A 24,588-nucleotide genomic window follows, 5' to 3' on the forward strand; every position below is an offset into this window, starting at 1 on the left:
AAAGCACCTGGGGAAATTGCATTCAGTTAGTGAGAGTTGTGCTAAGTCATATAACTATCTGATTACTGTGAACATGTATCTTATTAACTTATACTATTAAGTAAGTATGTCTTGCTCAGTTACTCCAAACAGTACAGTTGCCTTTTTTTGACGAAGTATCGCAGCCATCTAGTCTTCTTGATTATATGATGTACTTGAATATTAACATTTTGTGAACTATACATTGGAACATTCAAATTCCTCTTTTCCTTAAAATTCTGAGGTAATTTTCCACTTTAAGTTATACTCTTCTTTTTCAATATCACTTCACAGTTTCCTGCATTATGTTCCATTGTGTAGATTTTTGCCAAATGATTTGAACTCACTACATCTGACAGCAAACTCCTTATTTTTTTTATTGCATACTTTCCTACTTATCTTTGCGTTGATACTATAAAGTCATCAAGATGGGTAGTGTTCATCTCAGGGCATGAGGGAGTGGGTGCTATGGCCTAGGCTGGATCTCTCAAAATATCTTGAGAAGGTAGCTTAACTTTTACTTATTTTAAAGGTAGATGTGAAATGGGTGTTCCAGGTGCAAGACACAATTTATTTAAACACTACAGTTAAAACATGAACAACGGAAAGTGGAAGTTAGAGTAATTTACTTTTGGAAAACATAACCAAATACTTAATTAATTAACTGTTTCAGTATAGTAGCATCCCATAACATACCCTTGGCAAAAAGATAAATTCAAACATAGATTCTTAGAGGAAGAAGGAAAAACATCCAAAGAGATTTCAGAGAAGGTCAGTTAGGAATCCTTTACTGCAACTTGCAACTCTTCTGATACTCAAAGGATCTTGTGACTGCTACTGGTAGAAAAACTAAAATAACCTGATCTAGGAGAATTGACCACACTCCTTCCATTATTAAACTTTTTTTAAAAAACCTAGCACCCTAGACTCTTCAATGCCTCTGCCTTTACAACCTCTCTTCAAAAAACACCCAGGATAAAATAACCTTTTAAAAGTGACAGAGGACAGAACAGATTCAGTAGAATCACTCCCTGGAACTTCTATTGTTCTCCTTGGAACAGAGGAGTATAAGTGGAGAGGTATCCAAAATTAAAGGACATTTGAACAGAAACATGCCTATGAACTGTTCCCATTAATGTAAGGATTGAGAACCAGAGGGTACAGATTAAAAGTAACTGGCACTGCAAGGAAAAATGTTTTCACATGAGTATTTGGATTGTTAAAACTGAAAGTGCCTAATGGGTTCTTTACAATCTGATCAAAATGAATACAAAAAGATGTCCGTGTTTTGACATAAAGCAAATTTGTTAGTTTAATCTACTTGAGATGTATGCAAAGTATTGAATGAATCAATTGACTTAAACTACTTTAGAATGATATTCAAATGAGTATCACTGCTTCCTGTCCTTTGGGAGACTCCTGGTTGATGGCTGGCCCTGGGAGCTTTTCTGAAGAAGGGCTTATGCCCGAAACGTCGAATCTCCTGTTCCTTGGATGCTGCCTGACCTGATGCGCTTTTCCAGCAACACATTTTCCGCCCTGGGAGCTTTATCTCAGTTTCCATGACCCTGACCTCATGAACCCCAGTCCAATGATCTTGATACCTTCAACACAGATGATTTAGACCATACGTAAGCACACACATTCTTCAAAAGTCTGATTAAACATGTGATGAAGTTTAAGGTTAGCTCATGTTGAACTGTTGGTAGGTTATGCATGGACTTAAAAGCTTCTACAGCTCTTCCTTCACTTTTATCCATTTTGTGGATACTTCTTCAGCATCTCCAATTGTAATTTTACCTCCTTCTCACCAATACCACTTGCATTGTTTTAAAGAAAGTTTCTCTATGGATTGTATGTCAGTACCTTATCATTTAAACTATGCTTCTTGTGCAATCTTCCTTGGTCAACACAAAGAATCCCAAGCTATTAGTGCCTCTTAACCACTTAATGCTAAATATCATTAATCCCTGAAGGTGAAACATCATGAGGTGCTTAAAGCAAAAGAACATTTGATGTGACACAATTTTAATTAATATCATCCATATGAATAATCAGTGGTAGAATAGAGATTGATTGTACATTGTGAGAAAAGAGTGCTGATTGGTTGACAAGTGGACTTTGACTGGTAGAGGTATTTACTATGGAGAGCTCACCAGTTAGTGAATAGTGACAGTTAACTATCAGATTTTGTTTAAATTATAAGCAAGGCAGGTTGGTTCTATTGATCCTGGCATTTCCTGATATGAAGCAGAGTACTGGAGTCACCTATTATTGTGAGATTGTTTTCCAGGAAATTATTCACATATTTTAATCCTACTGCTTGGTAAATACAATAAAATTAACTAGCATTCGATACAACAACTTTTTACCAATTGTGAGACTTCAAGAGAAATTTTGCAGCATAATACAGTATCCACATTCACACAGACTTCTTTTAGAATGGAACATTTGAAAAATTTGCCCCATTTGTTCAGAACAAACACCAAAGTTGTACAAGGAGAATTTCACAACACAAGGTGTGACTATTTAAAACAGAATCTCAGGGGTGTAACAATGGTAATTGCTAGTTACTCTTACCTGCTAATTGTGCTGTGTAGGTAACACTCATTAAATAATGAGGTGAAATTTATGTGCATTCTCCTTCTGGCTGCAAGGAACAGGGCCTTGTGTGTTAATATGTGTAGTTTCTTCACTACACTGTGGGCCTGACAATCTGAAATTGGCTGTTAACATGTCTTCTTACACCTTTCAATACTATTTAGCAATTTTTTATTAATGGCAGATTGACGTTTAACGTTGGATACCATGTTTTACTTTTGCATGCTGGAGGCATGTGGTATACAAACCTGGCATGATACTGGCACTGAAATTCATATACTGTATTACTCATTTTTGTGAAATGCAAGATATCCCTTTAGCTACATTGCACCTGAATGAAATCAAACTTTCTCACAGATTCTTGCTACAGTTGCAAGCTGTATCCCCCATCGTTTTCAGATGTTTTGGGAGCAGAATGCTGTTCATCCCACTTTGGTTACTGTGGTAGGTGTCTGCCAGCTCTAGGCCTGGAAGGACTGGGTCTGTCAAGACTGTTGCATCACTGTTGGAGATTTCTGTATGACCCACTGCCGCTAGAGGGTGTATAGGCAAAGGGGCTGGGAGTTCCTGATCATACTTAGGTTGCCTTGAGAAAGCTCAAATGTGCCAGTTGCAGCTCCAACAGCCTTTCTGTGCATCGTGGATCGCTGTGCTTCTCACTCATTGGAGTGCATTGCTCCTGCTGGTCCACTGTTACTGTCAATTGAGGGACCAGCGGTGTTCCACAGGGCTATGATGACACCAGGTGGCCACTGTGTGATCTTTGGGGCTAGCACCTTCATGACAATCACACTCTCTCCATCATTACTAAGTGATGCAATCCATTCCCTGAGACATATCATTCAATGGATGTCTTCTGTTCATGGCTGCTTGAGCAGTTCCTCTTCTGTTTGGCAGGTTTCTACATCAGGACGAACTCATAGTCATAGAGACGTAGAGGTGTACAGCATGGAAACAGACTCTTCAATCCAACTCATCCATGCCAACCAGATATCCCAAACCAATCTAGTTCCACCTGCCAGCACCCACCCCACATCCTTCTAAACTCTTCCTATTTAAATACCCAGCGAGATGCCTTTTAAATATTGCAATTATACTAGCCTCCACCAGTTCCTCTGGCAGCTCATTCCATACACATACCATCCTCTGCGTGAAAACAATTGCCCCCCATATCTCTTGCAAATTTTTCCCCTAAACCTATGCCCTCTCGTTCTGGACTCCCTCACCCCAGGGAAATGACTTTGTTTAGTTACCCTTTCCATGTCCCTCATGATTCTATAAACCTGTATAAGGTCACTCCTCATAGCCTCTAATGCTCCAGGGAAAAACAGCCCCAGCTCCCTATAGCTCAAATCCTCCAACACTGGCAACATCCTTGTGAATCTTTTCTGAACCCTTTCAAGTTTCACATCATCTTTCCGAAAGGAAGGAGACCAGTGGTTAGCACTGCTGCCTCACAGCACCAAGGGACCTGGTTTTGATTGCAGCTTTTGGTGACTGTCTGTGTGGAGTTTGTGCATTCTGCCCTTCCTGTCTGCAGTTTGGTAAGGATGCTCTTTGTAGGGCTGGTGAAGACTCAATGGACTGAATGGCCTCTTTCCACACAACAGGGATTCTATGATTCTATGAAGTTGGTTTACAACACACTAGCCCACTAGCAGTTCTCTGACTGCCCATATACTCACCTGCCACTGACTCTCTCATCTACTGTGAGATACCCACAGATTTTTTTTATCTCTAGCAAGCACATGATTGAGCTCTCAATGCAGTAAGTGTAACAGTGCTGGTGTAGCGTGCTGGTGTAGGACAAGAGTGCCATAATGAACTGAGGTGGTCCAATGAGGAGATAGTGAGGACTGCAGATGCTGTAAATCAGAATTAAAAAGTGTGGTGCTGGAAAAGCACAGGTGGTCAGGCAGCATCCGAGGAGCAGGAGAGTCAGCTTTTTGAGCATAAGATAGATTGACATTCCTGCTGATGAGCTTATGCTCAAAGCATTAACTCTACTGTTCCTTGGATGCTGCCTGACCAGCTGTGCTTTTCCAGCACCACACTTTTTGACTCTGATGAGGCAATGTTGGCTGAAACATATGGAGTGTGCTTATGATCCTCTGAGGCAGTCTACCTTTCAAATGAAGATTAATACAAAATTCCCACGGTGATGATTTTCGATGTATAGCAGGCTACCATGGCAGCCAGAAATGCCAGCATGGGTGAAATTTCTCTGCACCTTCCATGTCCAGCCATCTGACTCTGCATCAGAAATGCACCCCAGCTGGCCTACCCCTGTCCCAGCTCCTGGGTTGCCAGCTCTGTCTTCATCAGCAGAGAAACCTCAAGCACACCATTCTCAGTCATGGATATCTTGTAAGCTCCTTTGTCCATCAGGCATAATGTGGCTGAAACTGAGGCTTTCCATGATGATGAGGAGACTCACACAATCCAGGCTGTCCCCTGTCTCATGAGTTGTCAGTGGCTACTAATTCCTCATTTTCCCATGGATCCTGCAAGAGGAATAAATGCAGATTCTGACGACTTGTGCAGCCTGAGACCTATGTAAGCGAGAGAGAGAAGCATTTTGCCCTTCAACTTCCATCTGGGGCCTTAACCACTCTACTTTCCCACCTGCATTTTGATAGCACGAAACACACATTCAGCCCTGCAGGATGGTGAATTAATCCTTTATGTCATTGAGTCGAGTCTCTCAGATGGAGTCTGTAGCCTTTTAATTCCACAGCCACCATCATTGATGCTGCTTTGTTGGTGCATTCTGGCCTTTGTCAGCCATCAGCAGGAAACAGAATCTCTCTGTAATCCCAGGCAATCTGCTGGAGGTTGTACAGTGTGCCTTTTTTGACTCATGAGGCATTGAATTAATTGAACTGTCACATGTGCAAACACAGCAAATTCTTAGATGGCACTTTTGATGACACTGGAGAGTTCTTCTGCATGGAACTCAATGGTTTTCTACCAATGCTGAGCATTTCTGTTATAGTGCTCTGTCAGAAAAAGGCTGCCTTAAATAACCCCAGCATTTACCATGCTATAAATTGATTTGAAAAAAGCTATGTACTACTAATATGGTTATTACTACTTTACATCACATCCGGGACAAGAGTCGCTGACACAATTCCTCTGACCATCTAAAAAGCAAACAGAGACAAAGAGACATAGAGATGTACAGCACGGAAACAGATCCTTCAGTCCAATTTGTCCATGCCGACTAGATATCCCAACCCAATCTAGTCCCACCTGCCAGCACCCAGCCCATATCCCTCCAAACCCTCCTATTCATATACCCATCCAGATCTCTTTTAAATGTTGCAATTGTACTAGCCTCCACCACTTCCTCTGGCAGCTCATTTCATAGGCGTACCACCCTATGTGTAAAAATGTTGCCCCTTAGGTCTCTTTTATGTATTTCTCCTCTCACCCTAAACCTATGCCCTCTAAGTTCTGGACTCACCCACCCCAGGGAAAAGACCTTGCGTATTTACCCTATCCATGCCCCTCATGATTTTATAAACCTCTATAAGGTCACCCCTCAGCCTCCGACATTCCAGGGAAAACAGCCCCAGCCTAGTCAGCCTCTCCCTATAGCTCAAATCCTCCAACCCTGGCAACATCCTTGTAATTTTTTTCTGAACTCTTTCAAGGTTCACAATGTCCTTCCAATAGGAAGGAAGGCAAAATTGCATGCACTATTCCAAAAGTGGCATAACCAATGTCCTGTACAGCTGAAAGTGAACTCCCAACTCCTGTACTCAATACTCTGACCAATGAAGGAAAACATACCAAACACCTTCTTCACTATCCTACTTACCTGCGACTCCACTTTCAAGGAGCTATGAACCTGCACTCCAAGGTCTCTTTGTTCAACAACACTCCCCAGACCCTTACCATTAAGTGTATAAGTCCTGTTAAGCTTTTCCAAAATGCAACACCTCGCATTTATCTAGATTAAACCCCATCTGCCACTCCACAGTCCATTGGCTCATCTGATCAAGATAACGTTGTAATCTGAGGTAACCTTCTTGGTTCCACTACACCTTTAATTTTGATGTCATCTTCAAACTTACTAACTATACCTCTTAGGTTCACATCCAAATCATTTATATAAATTACGAAAAGTAGTGGACCCACAGGTGGCACTCCACTGGTCACAGGCCTCCAGTCTGAAAAAGAACCCTCCACCACCACCCTCTGTCTTTTACCTTTGAGCCAGTACTCTATCCAAATGGCTAATTATCCCTGTATTCCATGCAATCTAACTTTGCTAACCAGTCTCCCATAGGGAACCTTGTCCAACACATGACTGACATCCATATCGATCACATCTACCCCTCTTCACTCATCAATCCTCTTTGTTACTCCTTTAAAAAACCCAATCAAGTTTGTGAGACAGGATTTCCCAAATACAAATGCATATGGTTGATCTATCTGAAAAGATTTGCTACCTGGGAAGTCAGGATGCATGGCAGAAAGGGACACAATGGTTTGGGCATAATCTCAAACTGAGTATTGACTATTTCTGCAGACTTTTCAAAAGGACGTGGTAGGTGGATGGAAAGGAAGTGGTGCTTTAATGAAGAAATTGTCATGTCAATTACACTAATAAAGATGAATTTATGCATCATTTGTATCACTGCTAAGAAGCATGTCCACAATGACACATATCAACATTAATAAAAAGGCTGGGTTCTAGATGAATTTTCTTTGAAGATTGAGACAAATAACTTCCATGCTAGGAAGAAATAATACTGGATTGTTGTGGTTCTGATCGCTGAGCTGGGAATTTGTGTTGCAGACGTTTCGGGTCCCCTGTCTAGGTGACATAATCAGTGCTTGGGAGCCTCCTGTGAAGCGCTGGATTCTATTTATAGTTATCATTACATGCATTTGAACATCCACTTGTTTCTTAATGGGGATTTAAAAGTTGCATATAGTTTTACGGTGGAATTGAAATAGTACAACTTTTTTTATTTACCATATATGGTACAGTATAATGCACATTACTAAATTAGTCAAGAATTGTTACAAAAATATTTATAAGCAAGCATTAAAAGTTAAGTGGTGGATCAATAAAGACTGGAGAACACTGACGGGGTTTCTTTCAAACTGGGCAGTATGTTCAGCACCCAGTAGTTCTCAGTCTTTGGGAATCAATCCTCAGGAGGTGTACTAAGTTTGCTCAGTTTGCACACAATGACGCTTTTCGTCTGTAAACTTTCAACCACCTGGCAGTTAAAATATCGAGGCAAGAGTTTTTCGTGGAAGTAGGTAGAATCATTACTCTTTCGTATTTCAGTAGCGAGGTAAATCGTGGCCCCTTGCCTAGCGAGATAGCGAATTGTTTCTAACAATGCCGGGTAGGAAACTGAGCTGTAAACAATATCCGAACCGAGTATGATGTCGTAGGCAGTCGGAAATTTAGTTTGGTCTTCACCCCACGTCAAGGCACGAACTTTCACCCGATGTTGGCAGGCAGCGGGAATATTGATAGAGACATTGTTTTCAATTTGTTTCAGGATGTTTGGTTTATCTGTCATGGTTACATCTCCACCTGAAAAGAAAAAAAATAGATTCCCTGAAATGGTTTGCCATCGATTACTGCTTCTACGTTGTGATACGGAAGCAAAAGGCGACTCTAAAAGGAATTATCACTAAATAATGCCCACCTGCAGTGCCAGGCAGTTTTATGCCTTGTTATTTTACCTGGTGCTGATAGCCTGTATTTACAGGGCAAACTCTCATTTTGCATCCTATCCCCCCTGAAGACAACAACCGTTATGTACTCCTACTAAAGCCCCACGTGTTTGCAGATCTCTCTATGTCAGTCTATGCTTGCTCATCAACAAAGTGATAGAAGGAGTCATTAAACTAGAATTACAGAGGAATCAGCAGGTCGTTGACAAACAAGTTCTGCAAGTTCTGGTTCTGCCAAGGACACTCAACTCCTGCCATCATTGCAGCATTGGTCCAAACAAGGGCGACAGAACTGAACTCCAGAGGAACAGTGATGGTGACTGCCTTTGACATCAAGGCAGCATTGCGGTGGCATTAAAGAACCCAACCAAAAACTGAGTCAACTGGAATGGGGGGGGGGGGGGGGGGCGGGGAGGGAGGTGGGGAACCTTCTATTGCATGAAGTCACACCTGCCTCAAAGTTGGAGTTATTAGAGTTCAATTATCTCAGTTCAAGGACATCACTGGGGAAGCTCCTTACAGCAATGTCGTCGGCCCAATATCTTCAGCTGGTCCTCAATGGGCTTTGAAAGTTGAAATGGTTCCCTGTGCAAGTTTGCTGTTTGACCTGCTGGAAATTTTCGGCGTCTCTTATCGTTATTGCAGCGCCTGCAGTCTTTTATGCATTTACGTTAATATTTACCTCAATTTACCTGAAGTGTATGCAAATGTTTTACCAGTGAAAGCCACATTTACTTCCAAGCCTGAGTGACGCTATCTATTCATAGGCCTAAGCGGAAGCATGTCTCTTGCGTTGACAGTCTTAAAGACAGACAGGTGCAGCATCTCACAACTTCATTCACATGAAACAGGCGAATAACTCCCGACAAGAAATTAGCCGGCTCATGTGACATGAAGATCTAACATGATGCATAGATACGACCAGCACCACCACTTCAGGTGAATGTCGAATCGTCCAGGCTGCTATCTGCGGTCAAACATCCCTGAACCACCAACAACGCTCTTCCCTCAGCCAACACGAGTGAGTTCACGATAAATTAGCGACAAGTGCAGGAAACCTGTCCGCAAAAGTGGGACAAAACCCGCAGGAGTGTCTGTGGAGATCCTTAGGGAGGACTGCAGCAAGGCGAGGTATATGCAAACGCCCCTGCTACCAGAAATCTTCACACCGGCAGGCAGTGAACGGGTCTGCTTGAAGCGATACGTGGTCACGCTGGTGCTGTGATTTGGGTGGTGGGATTAACGTTCGGTTAGACACCGCTTCCGCATTGCTTTGTGCAGAGTCAGCAGATCATTTCCAGCTGGGGGAATTCCCTATGGGCATGTCATACAGGAAAGGTTTCAGGGCTGAAAATCTGACTTTAAATTCTAAGATTTTGAGCAGAGGCAAAGCAGTCATCTCAATACATGTTTACCAATGGCAAGGGAATTTAACCGGTATCATATCTCAGTGTTTGAATGGTGTTAGAACACTCATATGAGTGTTAGAATGGTCACACTGCCCAGCAGATACAACAGTGTCATTGTCATCCCGATTAGCCTCTGATATTAACAAGGCTTTTGCCCGATTCTCCTGCTCCTCGGATGCTGCCTGGCCTGCTGTGCTTTTCCAGCACCACTCTAATCTTGAGTTTGATATTAACAGTCGTGCGGTTCAGAACATTTCTGCCACTTACCGAGTAAAGTCGCTAAAATCCCTACGATTCCGGTCCCCGATCCCAGCTCAATCACCTTCTTGCCAGTGAAACTGATCTTCTCCTTCTGAAAGTACTGGCACAAGGCAACACCCTGAAAATGGGGAACACGTGCCTTAGAAGCCAAACGCACGGACCGCAGAGCCAGCTGTTGGTCGTCACTTAAACAACACCAGCCTCCCTTCCACCCCTACTCACCACACCGCTAACCGAGGAGGGGAAGGAAGGCTCACGGGGGTCAAACCTCAAATGGACGCGTGGCCCAGTGTTGCTGAGTCAGCACCTTCCGGGAGCAAGGGTGGATCTCCACCCGCTCCGGCCCCTGTCCCTTCTCCCCCTGCATCACCATCCCTGCCACCACTCCCAAAGCCCCAAAGTCACAAATGGGATTGTGGCACCAAGCGTCAAAAAAGTGAAAGGCGCCAGCCCCGGGTGTTCCTTGCAGCTTGGAATCCTTGTTTAAATATCAACCAATGAATCTTGCCCTGATGTGAACCCTGCCAGTAGGATAGGGTCCACTTCATGGGAGGGGAGTGGGGTTTGGGGCGGGGAATTGCAAGACCAACGTGGAAAACACACCCCTTCGATAGGAACAAGGGCAGATTATTTACCTAGTTTCACACAGCTCCTGAGTGAACCCGAGGTTCCTGCCACAGACACACACACTGCGCAGCCTGGATAGGATGTGGAAACGTATGGCCCAATTAAACTATCGTCGTACAGTACGGTTCCAGACCCTTCGGCCCAACTGGTCCATGCCAACCTAGTTTCCTAAACTAAACTAGTCTCAGTTCCCTGCATTTTCCCCATATCCCTGCACCTTTACGGATACATGCGCCTGTCTAAATGCCATTTAAACATTGCTATTGTACTCGCCTCTATGAGTTCCTCTAGAAACTCTTTCCATTTCCGCCAGAAAAAAAAGTTGCCCTCTCAGGCCCCTTTCAAATTCCCCTCCTCTCGTTTTAAACTTATGCCCTCTAGATTCCCGTAGCCTGGGGAAAAGGACTTGGCCCACCACCTTATCCATGCCCCCCCCCCCCTCATGATTTTATAAACCTCGGTCAGGTCACCCCCTCAGCATCCAACGCTCCAGGGGTAAAAAGAAAGAGTTCCAGCCTATGCAGACTGCTTATTATTCAAACTCTCCAGTCCCGGACACGACCCTGGTGTGGACAAAAATGGGACAGGTTGCTGGTGTATCCCTCAAACCCGGGCGGTTATTTCAGACAAGGAAGAGCAGCTGAAAGCCTCCGCAAACTGCCCCAGCAACATTGTAACAGCTGCTGACACTGAAGACGTGACACACAGGCGGCTCTGCCTGCATTTTAATCTTCCCATTGACTTACTGCTTCCCAGACATAAGCAGAAAAGCCGAGGTTCGCATTGATGAAGCGAGAGATTCGGAGGATGTATCCGCAGAACTCGTATTTATTCTCATATACGATGGAAATTGACGCGCCAGCTTGGTCTCTCGCCCCGTCGTCCACTCTCCAGGCGTAAGTCATGTTCTTTTTTTTCCCCCAAAAAAATCCTCTGGAATTCTTCTGCCCCTTCGGGAACGGCGTCGGGATTCTGTCCGGCAGCAGGAGTGGAGATTTCTGGTGGCGGATGAGTTTGCATTTATATAGCCCCACTGTCGTTCCCCAGAAGTCTTCACAGCCAATGAAATGCCGTCAGTCCCGCTGTCCGGACAATTGTTGCAGACAAGCTTCCTCGGGCCGCATGAGTCACCGGTGTCGATGGAGGGAAGAGCATTGGGATGGCTCAGCGACGTTTCACAATCAAAAGTGGCCCTGGTCAGTCAGCAGATTTTATTTGGAGTCTAGATTAGAGTGATGCTGGAAAAGCCAAGGAGTAGGAAATATTTTTGGAGCCCGTTTTTACTTATATTGATCAGTCTGTTGAATCTTTTGGAGATGCCGGTGTTGGACTGGGGTGGACAAAGTTAAAAATCACACAACACCAGGTTATAGTCCAACAGGTTTAATTGTAAGCACACTAGCTTTCGGAGCGACGCTCCTTCATCTAGTGCTTCCAATTAAACCTGTGGGACTATAACCTGGTGTTGTGTGATTTTTAACTTTGTAGTCTCTTTGTGCAGGTTCACCTGGATTCTTTGTTGTTAACGATTACCTTAACACTCCACAAATAAAAACGCAAGAAAGGGACGTCATATGAAACATGAAGAGAGTGCAGTTGTTAGGAAGAGATGGGAGAGAAATGCACGGTCGCAACTATCCATTATAAAGACCAGCTCACAGCATGTTGGGATTAATGCACGCAGCTCTCCTGCAATGTTCCTCAATGTTTATTGCAGCTCTGATGGTCAGATACAGTCAGCCCTTAACCAGGAAGCAGTGCCGATGGCTTCCTTTTCATGCCAGGTGACGGGAAAGGGCCCAGGAAGAAGAATGGGGAAACGGACGATGAAGCCACGTGTCTTTCGATCAAAAAAGAAAGCTCAAGCACAGCGCAGTTGGGAGCGACTGAAGCTTGAAGGCCAACGAACGCAACAATTTGTACTTTATTTTTGGAGCCCATTTATTAATTTCCTTGTCTGAAGCGGGGAGAACAGATCGCTTTTATTCTGGGACGCTCGGCGTTCGACTGAGAAGGTAAAACGTGTGATTGGACGGTCTGGAGATTGGAACCAGGGATGGCCATGAAGGGAATTAAAATATAGAATACTAGAATGGAAGTGGTGCGGGTGAAGGGACGTGCAGAACACAGTGTCCTGAGAGAATAAACGCTAGCGTTATAGTGCGAGTTTCCGTTTACTCTGCGATATGCGCCGCATGGTTGAGTCACAAAAGGCAATGTGCAGAAGTGGTGAACATTGAGCTTCGGTACTGGAGGGACACACGCATTGTTATTCGGAGAGTTTGGGAACAGGAACAATACATTCCTTGATTAGAGTCAAGTCTGTATATAACACTGACTTAGATTGGCCGCTCCAAGGCGCTATTACAAATTTTGCAGATGATTGAAAAAAGAAACCATGGGAGTATTGAGAACTATGACGAGTGGTAGTAGATTTGAAGACGGCATAGACAACCTCTTCACTAAAGAAAAGGGGAAGGTGACACATTTTGGGAAGACTAGGGAAACTGGGTGGGAAATAACAAGTATGAGGGACATGGATAGGATGAATAGGCATCGGGGAGTCCAAACGAGAGGGCATAGGTTTCAGGTGAGAGGGGAAAGATATAAAAGAGACCTAAGGGGTAACGTTTTCACACAGAGGGTTGTACGTGTATGGAATGAGTTGCCAGAGGATGTGGTGGAGACTGGTACAATTACAGCATTTGAAAGGCATTTGGATGGGTAAATGAATAGGAAGGGTTTGGAGGGATATGAGCTGGGTGCTGGCAGGTGGGACTAGATTGGATTGGAATGTTGGGATATTTGGTCAGCATGGACAGGTTGGACTGAAGGGTCTGTTTCCATGTTGCACATCTCTATGACTAAGTGCCATTCTGAACTGGGCGAGCAAACAAGGAGCTGTGGGTATATGTGCACCCTGCATTAAAGCTGACAGGGCAAGTTCAGAAAGCAGTTGACACCACATGCTGGATACTTAGCATTATAAATTGAGACATCAATTTTGAAAGATGCAGCTCAGTACTGAGTCACCAGTACCGGATCACGTGCACTTCAGTGCTGCAATCTGCTTTTCCTTTCTTCGGTACTGGGTGCTCAGTTATAGAGTCATAGAGATGTACAGCATGGAAACAGACCCTTCAGTCCAGCCCATCCATGCCGACCAGATATCTGAACCACTCCACTGGTCGCAGGCCTCCAGTCTGAAAAACCACCCTCCACCACTGCCATCTGCCTTCTACCTTTGAGCCAGTTCTGTATCCAAATGACTAGTTCTCTCTTTATTCTGTGAAAACTAACCTTGCTAATCAGTCTCCCATGGTGAACCTTGTCGAATACCTCACTGAAGTCCATATAGATCACATCTATCACTCTGCCCTCATCAATCCTCTTTGTTACTTCTTCAAAAAACTCAATCAAATTTGTGTGACATGATTTCCCACGCACAAAGCCATATTGACTATCCCTATTCAGTCCTTACCTTTCCAAATACATGTACATCATGTCCCTCAGGATTTCCTCCAAAAACTTGTCCACCACCAACATCAGGCTCACTGGTCTGTAGTTCTCTGGCTTGTCCTTATCACCCTTCTTAAGCAGTGGTGCCACGTTTGCCAACCTCCAGTCTTCCGGCAGCTGGCTTGTGACTATTGATGATACAAGTATCTCAGCAAGAGGCCCAGCAATCACTTCTCTAGCTTCCCACAGAGTTCTAGGGTACACCTGATCAGGTCCTGGGGATTTATCCACCTCCTCCTCCTCTGTAATATGGACTTTTGCAAAGTGTCACCATGTATTTCACTACATTCTATATCTTCCACATCCTTTTCCACAGTAAATACTGATGCAAAATACTCGTTTAGTATCTCCCCCACACAAAGCTCCACACAAAGGCCGCCTTGCTGATCTTTGAGAGGCCCTATTCTCTCCCTGGTTATCCTTTTGTCCTTAAAGTATTTGTAAAAACCCTTTGGTTTCTTCTTAACTCTATTTGCCAAAGCTGTCTCCGCACTACCTGAAATCCTTCATGTTTGGCTTCCTGGGCACATCGACTTTAATCATCTTTAATTGATTTGATCATTGGTGCTTGTGCCTCAGTTGAATTGGTCTTAAGTACTCCAATTGCCTCTCTTAACTTAGCTATCTCCCTCTTAGCCCTCCTGAAAGTGCTATTTACTGTCTGTCTCCTTGTCCAAGCTCTTGATTATGCCGTAACACCCCCTGACCTTGCTCGACATATAATTCTATTTGATACTCTTCCCTGCAAAGAGCGTAGAGGTGAGTTGAAAGTTTAAAGGCGCTTTAAAATGCAATTTGTTCAGAGATCCTGATCATGTGTTTGCGTTGTTCGCTGTTCCAATGATCATTAAGAATTCCTAGTTTAGCAACTATTAAGTACACCTTCCAGTGAGCGGTTGGGATCAGCAATTTTTTGCTGCTACTAATCCGAATAGAAGCAGCTTGTGTTAACATGTAGGCTGTTAATCACCACAACAGCTTGCTCTGATTTACGGAGCTCCGCGCTATGAAAGGCATTGGAGAAGATTGGAAAGTTATTTACAAAAGTGGTATCCAAAATTGAAAGGTGTTCCTATACAACGCGCTTAAAGCGGTGGAATGCCGTAAGCCATTTCACCGAGAAATATGGAGCAAAGTTCAAAATTGCATCACCTACAGAGATGTTAGGTCAGATGACTAAAACTTTACTCAAAATGGGAGGATTTCTTTCTGGGACATCATTGCTTTAGATTACATAGGGCGTTAGGCGGAGAGGGATTCCAGAGGCTGAGGTCTCCACAGCTGGAGCTATCGCCACTATCGGCGGAGAAATTAAACAGATCTGACAGCAAGAGAAGTCAAAGTTAACATTTCAAATCCGTTGACCCTTCCTCAGAACTGATGGTAGCTAGGGAACTGTCGGTCTCTATGAAGAAGGTAGGGTGTGGGAGCGGGGGCAGCAGGAGGATGGGGGTGGGGGATTGATGCCAGCAGTAAACGATAGAGCCCAAAGAGAAAAGATTAGTCGGACAGACAAAAGAGTCGATAGCGATCTGGCTGGAAGGGTGATTAACTATTAATGGAGACTGTTAGTCGCTAACAACAGGTAGTATGTAATGGTGGACTATGTGATAACACGGCATGGGAGACATGGGATACAGGGAAACCTGTCTGGATACAGAATTGGCTGACCCAGAGAAGACAGAGGGTGGTCGTCAATGGAAAGTATTCAGTCTGGAGCTCGGTGACCAGTTGTGTTCCATAGGGATTGGTTCTGGGATCTCTGCTCTTTATGATTTTTATGAGTGACTTGGATGAGGATGTGGAAGGGTGGTTTGGTAAATTTGCCAATGACACAAAGGTTGGTGGAGTTGTGAATAGTGTCGAGGATCGTTATAGCTTGCAACCAGACATTGACAGGATGCAGAACTAGGCTGATAAGTAGCAGATGAAGTTCAACCTGGAAAAGTGTGAAACCATTCACTTTAGAAGGTTGCATTTGAATGCAGAATACAGGGTTAAAGGCAGGATTTTAGGCAGTGTGGAGGAACGGAGGGATCTTGGGGTCCATGTCCATAGATCCCTCAAAGTTGCCATCCAGGTTGATAGGGTTGTTTAGAGGGCGAATGTTGTGTTGGCTTTCATTAGGCCATTAGGGGATTGAGTTTAAGAGCAGCGAGGTTATGCTGCAGCTCCATAAAGTCCTGGTTCAACCGCAGTTGGAATATTGTGTTCAGTTCTGCTCACTTCATTATAGGAAAATTATGGAAGGTTTAGAGATAGTGAAGAGGAGACCTACCAGCATTCTGACTGGACTGGAGGGCATGTCTTATGAAGAAAGGTTGACAGAGCCAGGACTTTTCTCATTGAAGTGAAGGAAGATGAGAGGTGACTTGATAGAGGTGTACAAGTTGTTGAGACGTAGTGATAGAGTGGATAGCCCAGGGCAGAAATTGCTACCACAAAAAGGGGCATAATTTTTAGGTAATTGTAGGAAGGTTTAGGGGAGATATCAGAGTTTTTTTACTCAGAGAATGGTGGTTGCATGGAATGCATGGCCAGCAGTGGTAGTAGAGTCAGGGACATTTAAGTGACTCTTGGATAGGTAGATGGAAATTAGCACAATGAAGGTTATGTAGGTTAGTTTGATCTGAGAGTAGGATAAAATGCCAGCACTATATCAAGGGCCAAAGGATTGTACTGTTCTGTACTGTTCTATGTTATAAGGCTTAGGACATGGGGGAGTGCAGGCCTGTAAATTATTGAGCTTAATATTAAGTCCAGAGGGCTGCAGAGTCACCAAATGGAAAATGAGGTGTTGTTCTTCCAGCTTGGGCTGAGTTTCACTGGAGCACCGCAGCAAGCCTGAGAAAGTGATGCTGGCCATGGAATAGGGTGGTGTGTGGCTGACAATGCGTGACTCAGAACGTAGATCTTCTGTGAAGCAGTCACCCAGTTTACACATCAGTTCCCCACTGGAGAGAGGGCAGCAATTACAGTCGACTAGATTGTGAGAAGTGCAGGTAAAGTGCTGCTTCAGAGTACCATGCAATATTAATCAGATGGGTCAATGGGCTGAAGTGTGGCAGTTTGATTTAGATGAATGAGAGCTGCTGCATTTTGGAAAGGCAAATCAGAACAGAACTTATACACTTAATAGTAAGGTCCTGAGGAGTGTTGCTGAAGAGACCTTGGAGTGCAGCTTCATAGTTCCTTGAAAGTGGAGTTGCAGGTAGATAGGACAGTGAAGAAAGCGTTTTGAATGCTTTCCTTTATTGGTCAGAGCACTGAGTATAGCAATTGGCAGGTCATGTTGTGGTTGTACAGGACATTGGTTATAGGCCACTTTTGGAATATTGTGTGCAATTCTGGTCTCTCTCTTATCGGAAGGTTGTTGTGAAACTTGAAAGGGTTCAGAAAAGCTTTACAAAAGTGTTGCCAGGGTCAGAGAATTTGAGCTATGGGGAGAGACTGAACAAGCTGGGGTTGTTTTCCCTGGAGCATTGGAGGCTGGGGGGTGACCTCATAGAGGTTTACAAAATTATGAGGGGCATGGATAGGATCAATAGACAAAGTCTTTTTCTGGGGTCATAAAGTCATAGATATGTCCAGCACAGAAACAGACCCTTCGGTCTAACTCATCCATGCTGACCATATATCCTCAACTATTCTACTCCCATTTGCCAGTCCTTGGCCCATATCCCTCTCAACTCTTTCTCTTCATATACCCATTGATATGCCTTTTAAATGCTGCATTTGTACCACCCTCCACTACTTCCTCTGGCAGCTCATTCCATCCTCTCGTGAAAATGTTGCCCCTTAAATTTTAAAACTTTTCCCCTCTCACCTTAAACCTATGCCTCTAGTTCTGGACTCCCCAGGGAAAAGACATAGAACATAGAACATAGAAAAATACAGCGCAGTACAGGCCCTTCGGCCCTCGATGTTGCGCCGATCCAAGCCCACTTAACCTACACTAGCCCACTTTCCTCCATATGCCTATCCAATGCGACCTTGTCTTTTTACCTTATCCATGCCCCTCATGATTTTATGAATCTCCATTAGGCCACAACAGCCATAGGGTTCCCCTTGTCCTTACTTATCATCCCATCAGGTAGAGACAGGATAGATCGAGTGAATCCTTAGAAGAGTATAAAGAAAATAGGAGTATACTTAAGAGGGAAATCAGGAGGGCAAAACAGGGACATGAGATAGCTTTGGCAAATAGAATTACGGAGAATCCAAAGGGCTTTTACAAATATATTAAGGACAAAAGGGTAACTCGGGAGAGAATAGGGCCCGAAAATGTGTCGCTGGAAAAGCGCAGCATGTCAGGCAGCATCTAAGGAACAGCAAATTCGACGTTTCGGGCATAAGCCCTCAGGCTTATGCCCGAAACGTCGAATTTCCTGTTCCTTAGATGCTGCCTGACCTGCTGCGCTTTTCCAGCAACACATTTTCAGCTCTGATCTCCAGCATCTGCAGACCTCACTTTTTCCTCGAAGAGAATAGGGCCCCTCAAAGATCAGCAAGGCGGCGTTTGTGTGGAGCCAGCCTTTGTGTGGAGCCACAGAAAATGAGGGAGATACTAAATGAATATTTTGCATCAGTATTTACTGTAGAAAAGGATATGGAAGATATAGACTGTAGGGAAATAGATGGTGACATCTTGCAAAATATCCATATTACAGAGGAGGAAATGCTGGATGTCTTGAAATGGTTAAAGGTGGATAAATCCCCTGGACCTGATCAAGTGTACCTGAGAACTCTGTGGGAATCTAGAGAAGTGATGACTGGGCCTCTTGCTGAGATATTTGTATCATCAATAGTCACAAGCGAGGTGCCAGAAGACTGGAGGTTGGCAAACGTGGTGCCACTGTTTAAGAAGGGTGGTAAAGACTAGCCTGGGAACTATAGACCAGTGAGCCTGACCTCGGTGGTGGGCAAGTTGTTGGGGGGAATCCTGAGGGACAGGATGTACATGTATTTGGAATGGCAAGGACTGATTCGGGATAGTCAACATAGCTTTGTGCGTGGGAAATCATGTCTCACAAACTTGATTGAGTTTTTTGAAGAAGTAACAAAGAAGATTGATGAGGGCAGAGCAGTAGATGTGATCTATATGGACTTCAGTAAGGCATTCATCAAGGTTTCCCATGAGAGACTGATTAGCAAGGTTAGATCTCATGGACTACAGGGAGAACTAGCCATTTGGATACAGAACTGGCTCAGAGGTAGAAGACAGAGTGTGGTGGTGGAGGGTTGTCTTTCAGACTGGAGGACTGTGACCAGTGGAGTGCAACACGTATCAGTGCTGGGCCCTCTACTTTTTGACATTTACATAATGATTTGGATGCGAGCATAAGAGGTACAGTTAGTCAGTTTGCTGATGACACAAAAATTGGTGGTGCAGTGGACAGCGAAGAGGGTTACCTCAGATTACAACAGGATCTGGACCAGATGGGCCAATGGGCTGAGAAGTGGCAGATGGAGTTTAATTCAGATAAATGCGAGTTACTGCATTTTGGGAAAGCAAATCTTAGCAGGACTTATATACTTAATGGTAAGGTCCTAGGGAGTGTTACTGAACAAAGAGGCCTTAGAGTGCAAGTTCATAGCTCCTTGAAAGTGGAGTTACAGGTAGATATGATAGTGAAGAAGGCGTTTGGCATGCTTTCCTGTATTGATCATAGTATTGAGTATAGGAGTTGGGAGGTCATGTTGCGGCTGTACAGGACATTGGTCAGGCCACTGTTGAAATATTCCGTACAATTCTGGTCTCCTTCCTATTGGAAAGATGTTGTGAAACTTGAAAGGGTTCAGAAAAGATTTACAAGGATGTTGCCAAGGTTGAAGAATCTGAGCTACAAGGAGAGGCTGAACAGACTGGGGCTGTTTTCCCTGGAGCGTCGGAGGCTGAGGGGTGACGTTATAGAGGTTTACAAATTATGAGGGGCATGTATAGGATAAATAGACAAAGTCTTTTCCCTGGGATCGGGGAGTCCAGAACTAGAGGGCATAGGTTTAGGGTGAAAGGGGAAAGATATAAAAGAGACCTAAGGGGCAACTTTTTCACGCAGAGGGTGGTACTTGTATGGAATGAGCTGATAGAGGAAGTGGTGGAGTCTGGTACAATTGCAACATTTGAGAGGCATTTGGATGGGTATGTGAATAGGAAGGGTTTGGAGGGATATGGGCCAGGTGCTGGCAGGTGGGACTAGATTGGGTTGGGATATCTGGTCGGCACGGACGGGTTGGACTGAAGGGCATGTTTCCATGCTGTACATCTCCATGACTCTATGACTCTGTCAGCATCCGGAAGATCATCGACTGTCATTTTTGTCACCTCCAATGAGATGCTGCCATCAGACACACATTCCCCTCCCTTCCCTTGTCCTTCCGCAGCGACTGTTCCCTCTAGGACACTGTGGCCCATTCTTCCTTCACTCCCAATACACCCCCACAGCCCCATGGCACTTTTCCCTACATCCACCGAAGGTGCAACTCCTACCCATTTACTTCCTCCCACCACACTATCCAAGGGCCCAAACGTGCCTTCAAGGTGAAGCAGCACTTTAGCTGCTTTTCCCAGAATCTAGTCTACTGCTTTCGCTGCTCACGATATGGTCTCCCCTACATTGGGGAAACAAAGTATTGACTGGGTGATCGTGTCACAGAACAGCCTGCAAAAATAAACTCGCGAGCGTCCAGCTGCTTGCCACTTTAAACACACCACCCTCCTTCCTGACCAACACCTCTGTCTCATCCTTCATGAACACCTCTGTCTCATCCTCCAGCTACAACCCTCCGGACTCAATATGGAGTTCAATAATTTTTACCCCTGTCCTAACCCTCAACCCCACACACCAAGCCTTGTTATTACGTAGTCTGCCATTGCACACTACCTATTGTTAGCCACTACCAGTCTCCATTAACAGCTATTCACCCTCTCAGCCAGATCATTATCGACTCGTTTGTCCAAGTATTCTTCTCTCTCTTTCGTCTCTATCCCCACGTATCGTTTCCTGCTTGCCCCTCCCACACCTTATCTTCAGCATGAAAACCGATACTTTCCTAGCTACCGTCAGTTCTGAGGAAGGGTCACCGGACCCGAAACGTTAACTTTGATGTCTCTGCACAGATCCTGCCAGATCTGCTGAGCTTTCTTTCTGATTTACAGCATCCGCAGTTTTCTTTCGGTGTTTATTTAGAAATGAAAGTTGGGATACACCAGTGGTCAGAAATGGAAGCGCCTTGATAAGTTATCTGTATATAACTAATCGATATATCTAACTTGTCTTTATAATGGATTTAAAGATGAAGGAGGTTCCAGAGATAGGAAATGGGAAATTTGACAACACGTACATGGTTCATGTAATTTAAGTATCATTTTATTTACTGTCGCAATACTCAGCTGGAAAGCAGTACATCAGGCACAGGGGTGACACGTTAAGTGAGCCTTGCTCAGAGTTAACAAATGGGCAGCAGGGTTTAGGACACGTTCCGATATTTGAAGATGGGAGGCCGGTCAGACATCTGTAGGTATAGTGAGGACAAAAGACAACAGCAGTATAGATACGATTAACTGAGGCATGGTGAAACTAAGCAGCGTCTAGATTAGAGTGGTCCTGGAAAAACACAGCAGTTCAGGCAGCAGTAAAATCGATGTTTCGGGCAATTCCTTCATCCGGAATGCCTAAGCAGTGTTCTGGCTGTGGAGGTGGTGTGGCTTTGATGCCAATGTTCAGGACTGGGAGGTTAAATTCAACAGGAAACATTGATCAGACTAGCGCTCTTTTCTCAAGTCATCCATAAAACCTCCTTACATTTCTGGAAGTCTAATCTTGGAGCCGATGACTGTACGGAGACACCATAAAAAAAGGGATCAGTACATGGTGGGATTGTTTGTGATGATTGATATTGTCTGGTAATTAGCGTGTGAGTACTTTCTACTCGAGTAATTTCAACTTGGTGAGACTGGGAATTCAGTTTCGAGATAGAGAGAGGTTTTGCTTTTGAAACATCCAAAAACTGCAATGGTCATAATACAAGTACATCTTGAATGTTGCCTTGCTATAATATAAACTGGATGAAGCGAATTTCCTTTCAAAAGAAAACAAAACTCTGTAAGGTAATCAATCAATCATATGCAACTTTATTTCTCAAACAAAGCAAGGAGGCGCATGCGTGAGAATGCAGGGGGCTTGACAACTGGAGCATGTAATGAGAATTTGTGCACACCACTCCAATACTGGACACCCCCCCCTCTGGAGTTAATGTCTGCGTACTGAGAATAATTCAGCATAGAGCTGAGGTCTGACATTGTGGACTATCAGGAAGATGGAGAGCTCTTAATCCAGAAGGTGATTGCACGCTCCAGCTTTGACAAAAGGTCAGTTAGACTCGAAACGTCAGCTCTTTTCTCTCCTTACAGATGCTGCCCAGACCTGCTGAGATTTTCCAGCATTTTCGTTTTTAATTGCACGCTTCAGGTTAGGTTTATTTAATCAAGAAGAAGTCCGCGTGACTGCCAGTCAGGTAGGTCATGAGCTTGAGATGTAAACATGAAGGAGTCTTGGCCTTTGCCCAAATCCAGTGAGTGCATGGTTCTTGCTGTGTGCGGGTGAGTGCACAGACCCAAGGTTAGGTAAGCAAAATGGCCACGTGAATGGGGCAAAAGAGGGCCATTCAAATAACCTGCGCAGAGAAATGTGATGGGGATAATAGATACTGCTTTCTCAGTCTGGTGTCAGGATCAGGAGTACCTCCTTACTGCAACTTGGAGCAAGAACTGGGAGCATGGTTGGTGTTTCTGGCATGAGGACAGAGAGTCCACGATGGACGGGGACGCTGAATTTTTTTTTGAACAGCGGATGTAATATTGGAATATGGCAGGCAAAAAGGGATTGCTGATATTCCTGCTGTGTGCTTACCACAAACCCACTATTCACAAATGAACACCACATTTATACGAGCTTGAGATGAGAGAAACCCCTGCTTCTCTGTTTATCTTTGTGTGTTCCAGTTTGGACGCATGGGAGCTGTTCCAGTCTACATGTTTCTATCCAGCTGACCGTTAGGAGCAACGATAAGAGAATCAAAGAGACAGAAAACAGCTTAAGACTTGAGACAATATTGGTATTGTCTCTCTTCAGACACTCTCTATCACCGAGTTCGGGGGTAAGGGGTTAAGGTGGGGGTGAGTGGGAAGAGGCTCACAGTTGGCCACACAGATCAGAAGGACCAGCTACAGGGGTTGAATTCAGCTCCAGCAACGCTTCTGAACCACGCAGATCACAATTCGTGGCTATCAACTCTTTGGAACGGGTCTTCACGGCGTTTCAAAAGGATTCCTTGGCAGTTAAATAAAATCATTCATTGGAAACACAAAACATCTCAGTTCTGTTACGATGTAGACCCTTTGATTTGAACAGAATGGTTTGTTTAATTAGTTATCCAGCACACTACGTGTGGGTAGAAAGCCGTGGACATTATGGCGTGGACGAAAGGGTGTAGACATTACAGCGTATATAGTGGGGATGAGGAGAATGCATGTGGGCAGTTCAATGGATATAATGTAATCTGCATCATTCCCTGTGTAGAACCAAGAGTGAAGAATAGACCACAGAAGGAAGGACGTGGACAGTGTTGTGCAGACGGATGCATGTTATGGCGTGAGTCGTTAATTATGAAAATTGGGACCTAGGGAGCAGGGTGCAGCCAATGAACAATAGCGTCGGGGGTGGGGGTGGGGGTAGGTGGCCTGTCAACGCATAGAATGTGGGCCGTTTGGAAAGCGCTTAAGGACAGTGATATGTGAACATTATATTGTGTGTACTGGGGTGGAGACAGGGGACTTTGAACGTATGGAGAGCTGTGTACGCATTGTAAAGTGTTATGATGGCAAGATTTGTACGGTGGGACAATGACAGCGTAACCTGCGACAGTAATGCGTGGCCATTGGGCACGGTGGTGAGCTGTGTGGAAACGGGGAGGCGAGCTCAGGGTGTGGGTGGGGCGGTATTGACAGTGCAGGGTGGAGAGCGGGTTGTGGGCTAGGGGGGAAAGTAAGTGAGCATGATGGTGTTTAGTGGATATGGGATAAAAAGGTGCGAGCGGTGCAAGCGGTTGGAGGAATATCGGCAGCAATACACATGGGGGAGGAAAACACGGTCTGATCAGTGAGGTGTGGACAGTGGTGAGCAGTGGACAATGGAATATCACACGGATATGTATATCGAACAGTGTGAGGGGCAGGGCGGTCAGCGCTATGTTGCTGGAGTGTGCACAGTGTGTTATATACACTACAGTGCAAACAGGGAATTGAGAAGAGCGGAGAGTGTGTGCTGGCATATGAATATAAAGGTGTTAAAAGAGAGGCGCAGTCTCCTGTGGTCATTGTATTGTCAACTGTAAATAATAGGCAATGAGATGGAGAGCGTGAGAAGTGGTCACCCGAGTTCTACGA

General features: G+C 44.5%; 1 protein-coding gene across 1 annotated transcript; it reads right to left on the reverse strand.

Annotated features, from left to right (window-relative positions):
• Nucleotides 1-7,781: 7,781 nt before the first annotated feature.
• LOC132818048 (EEF1A lysine methyltransferase 3-like) lies at nt 7,782-11,527 on the reverse strand. The gene is made up of 3 exons (XM_060828657.1): nt 11,369-11,527; nt 10,002-10,113; nt 7,782-8,182 (listed from the first exon to the last, which is right to left on the reverse strand). Exons 1-3 carry the CDS (start codon nt 11,525-11,527, stop codon nt 7,782-7,784), a joined length of 672 nt encoding a protein of 223 aa, XP_060684640.1.
• Nucleotides 11,528-24,588: the final 13,061 nt, after the last annotated feature.

The sequence above is a fragment of the Hemiscyllium ocellatum genome, chromosome 8 (genome assembly GCF_020745735.1).
Source record: "Hemiscyllium ocellatum isolate sHemOce1 chromosome 8, sHemOce1.pat.X.cur, whole genome shotgun sequence".
NCBI classification, from domain to species: Eukaryota; Metazoa; Chordata; class Chondrichthyes; order Orectolobiformes; family Hemiscylliidae; genus Hemiscyllium; species Hemiscyllium ocellatum.

What these genes read in the sequence shown, in the direction of transcription:
- LOC132818048 (XM_060828657.1), bottom strand. Translation starts at nt 11,527, where the DNA reads ATGACTTACGCCTGGAGAGTGGACGACGGGGCGAGAGACCAAGCTGGC. An exon ending in CTGCTTATGTCTGGGAAGCA is followed by an intron (nt 10,114 to 11,368) that starts GTAAGTCAATGG and finishes CCCCATTTTCAG; the next exon opens with GGTGTTGCCTTGTGCCAGTA. An exon ending in GATTTTAGCGACTTTACTCG is followed by an intron (nt 8,183 to 10,001) that starts GTAAGTGGCAGA and finishes TTTTCTTTTCAG; the next exon opens with GTGGAGATGTAACCATGACA.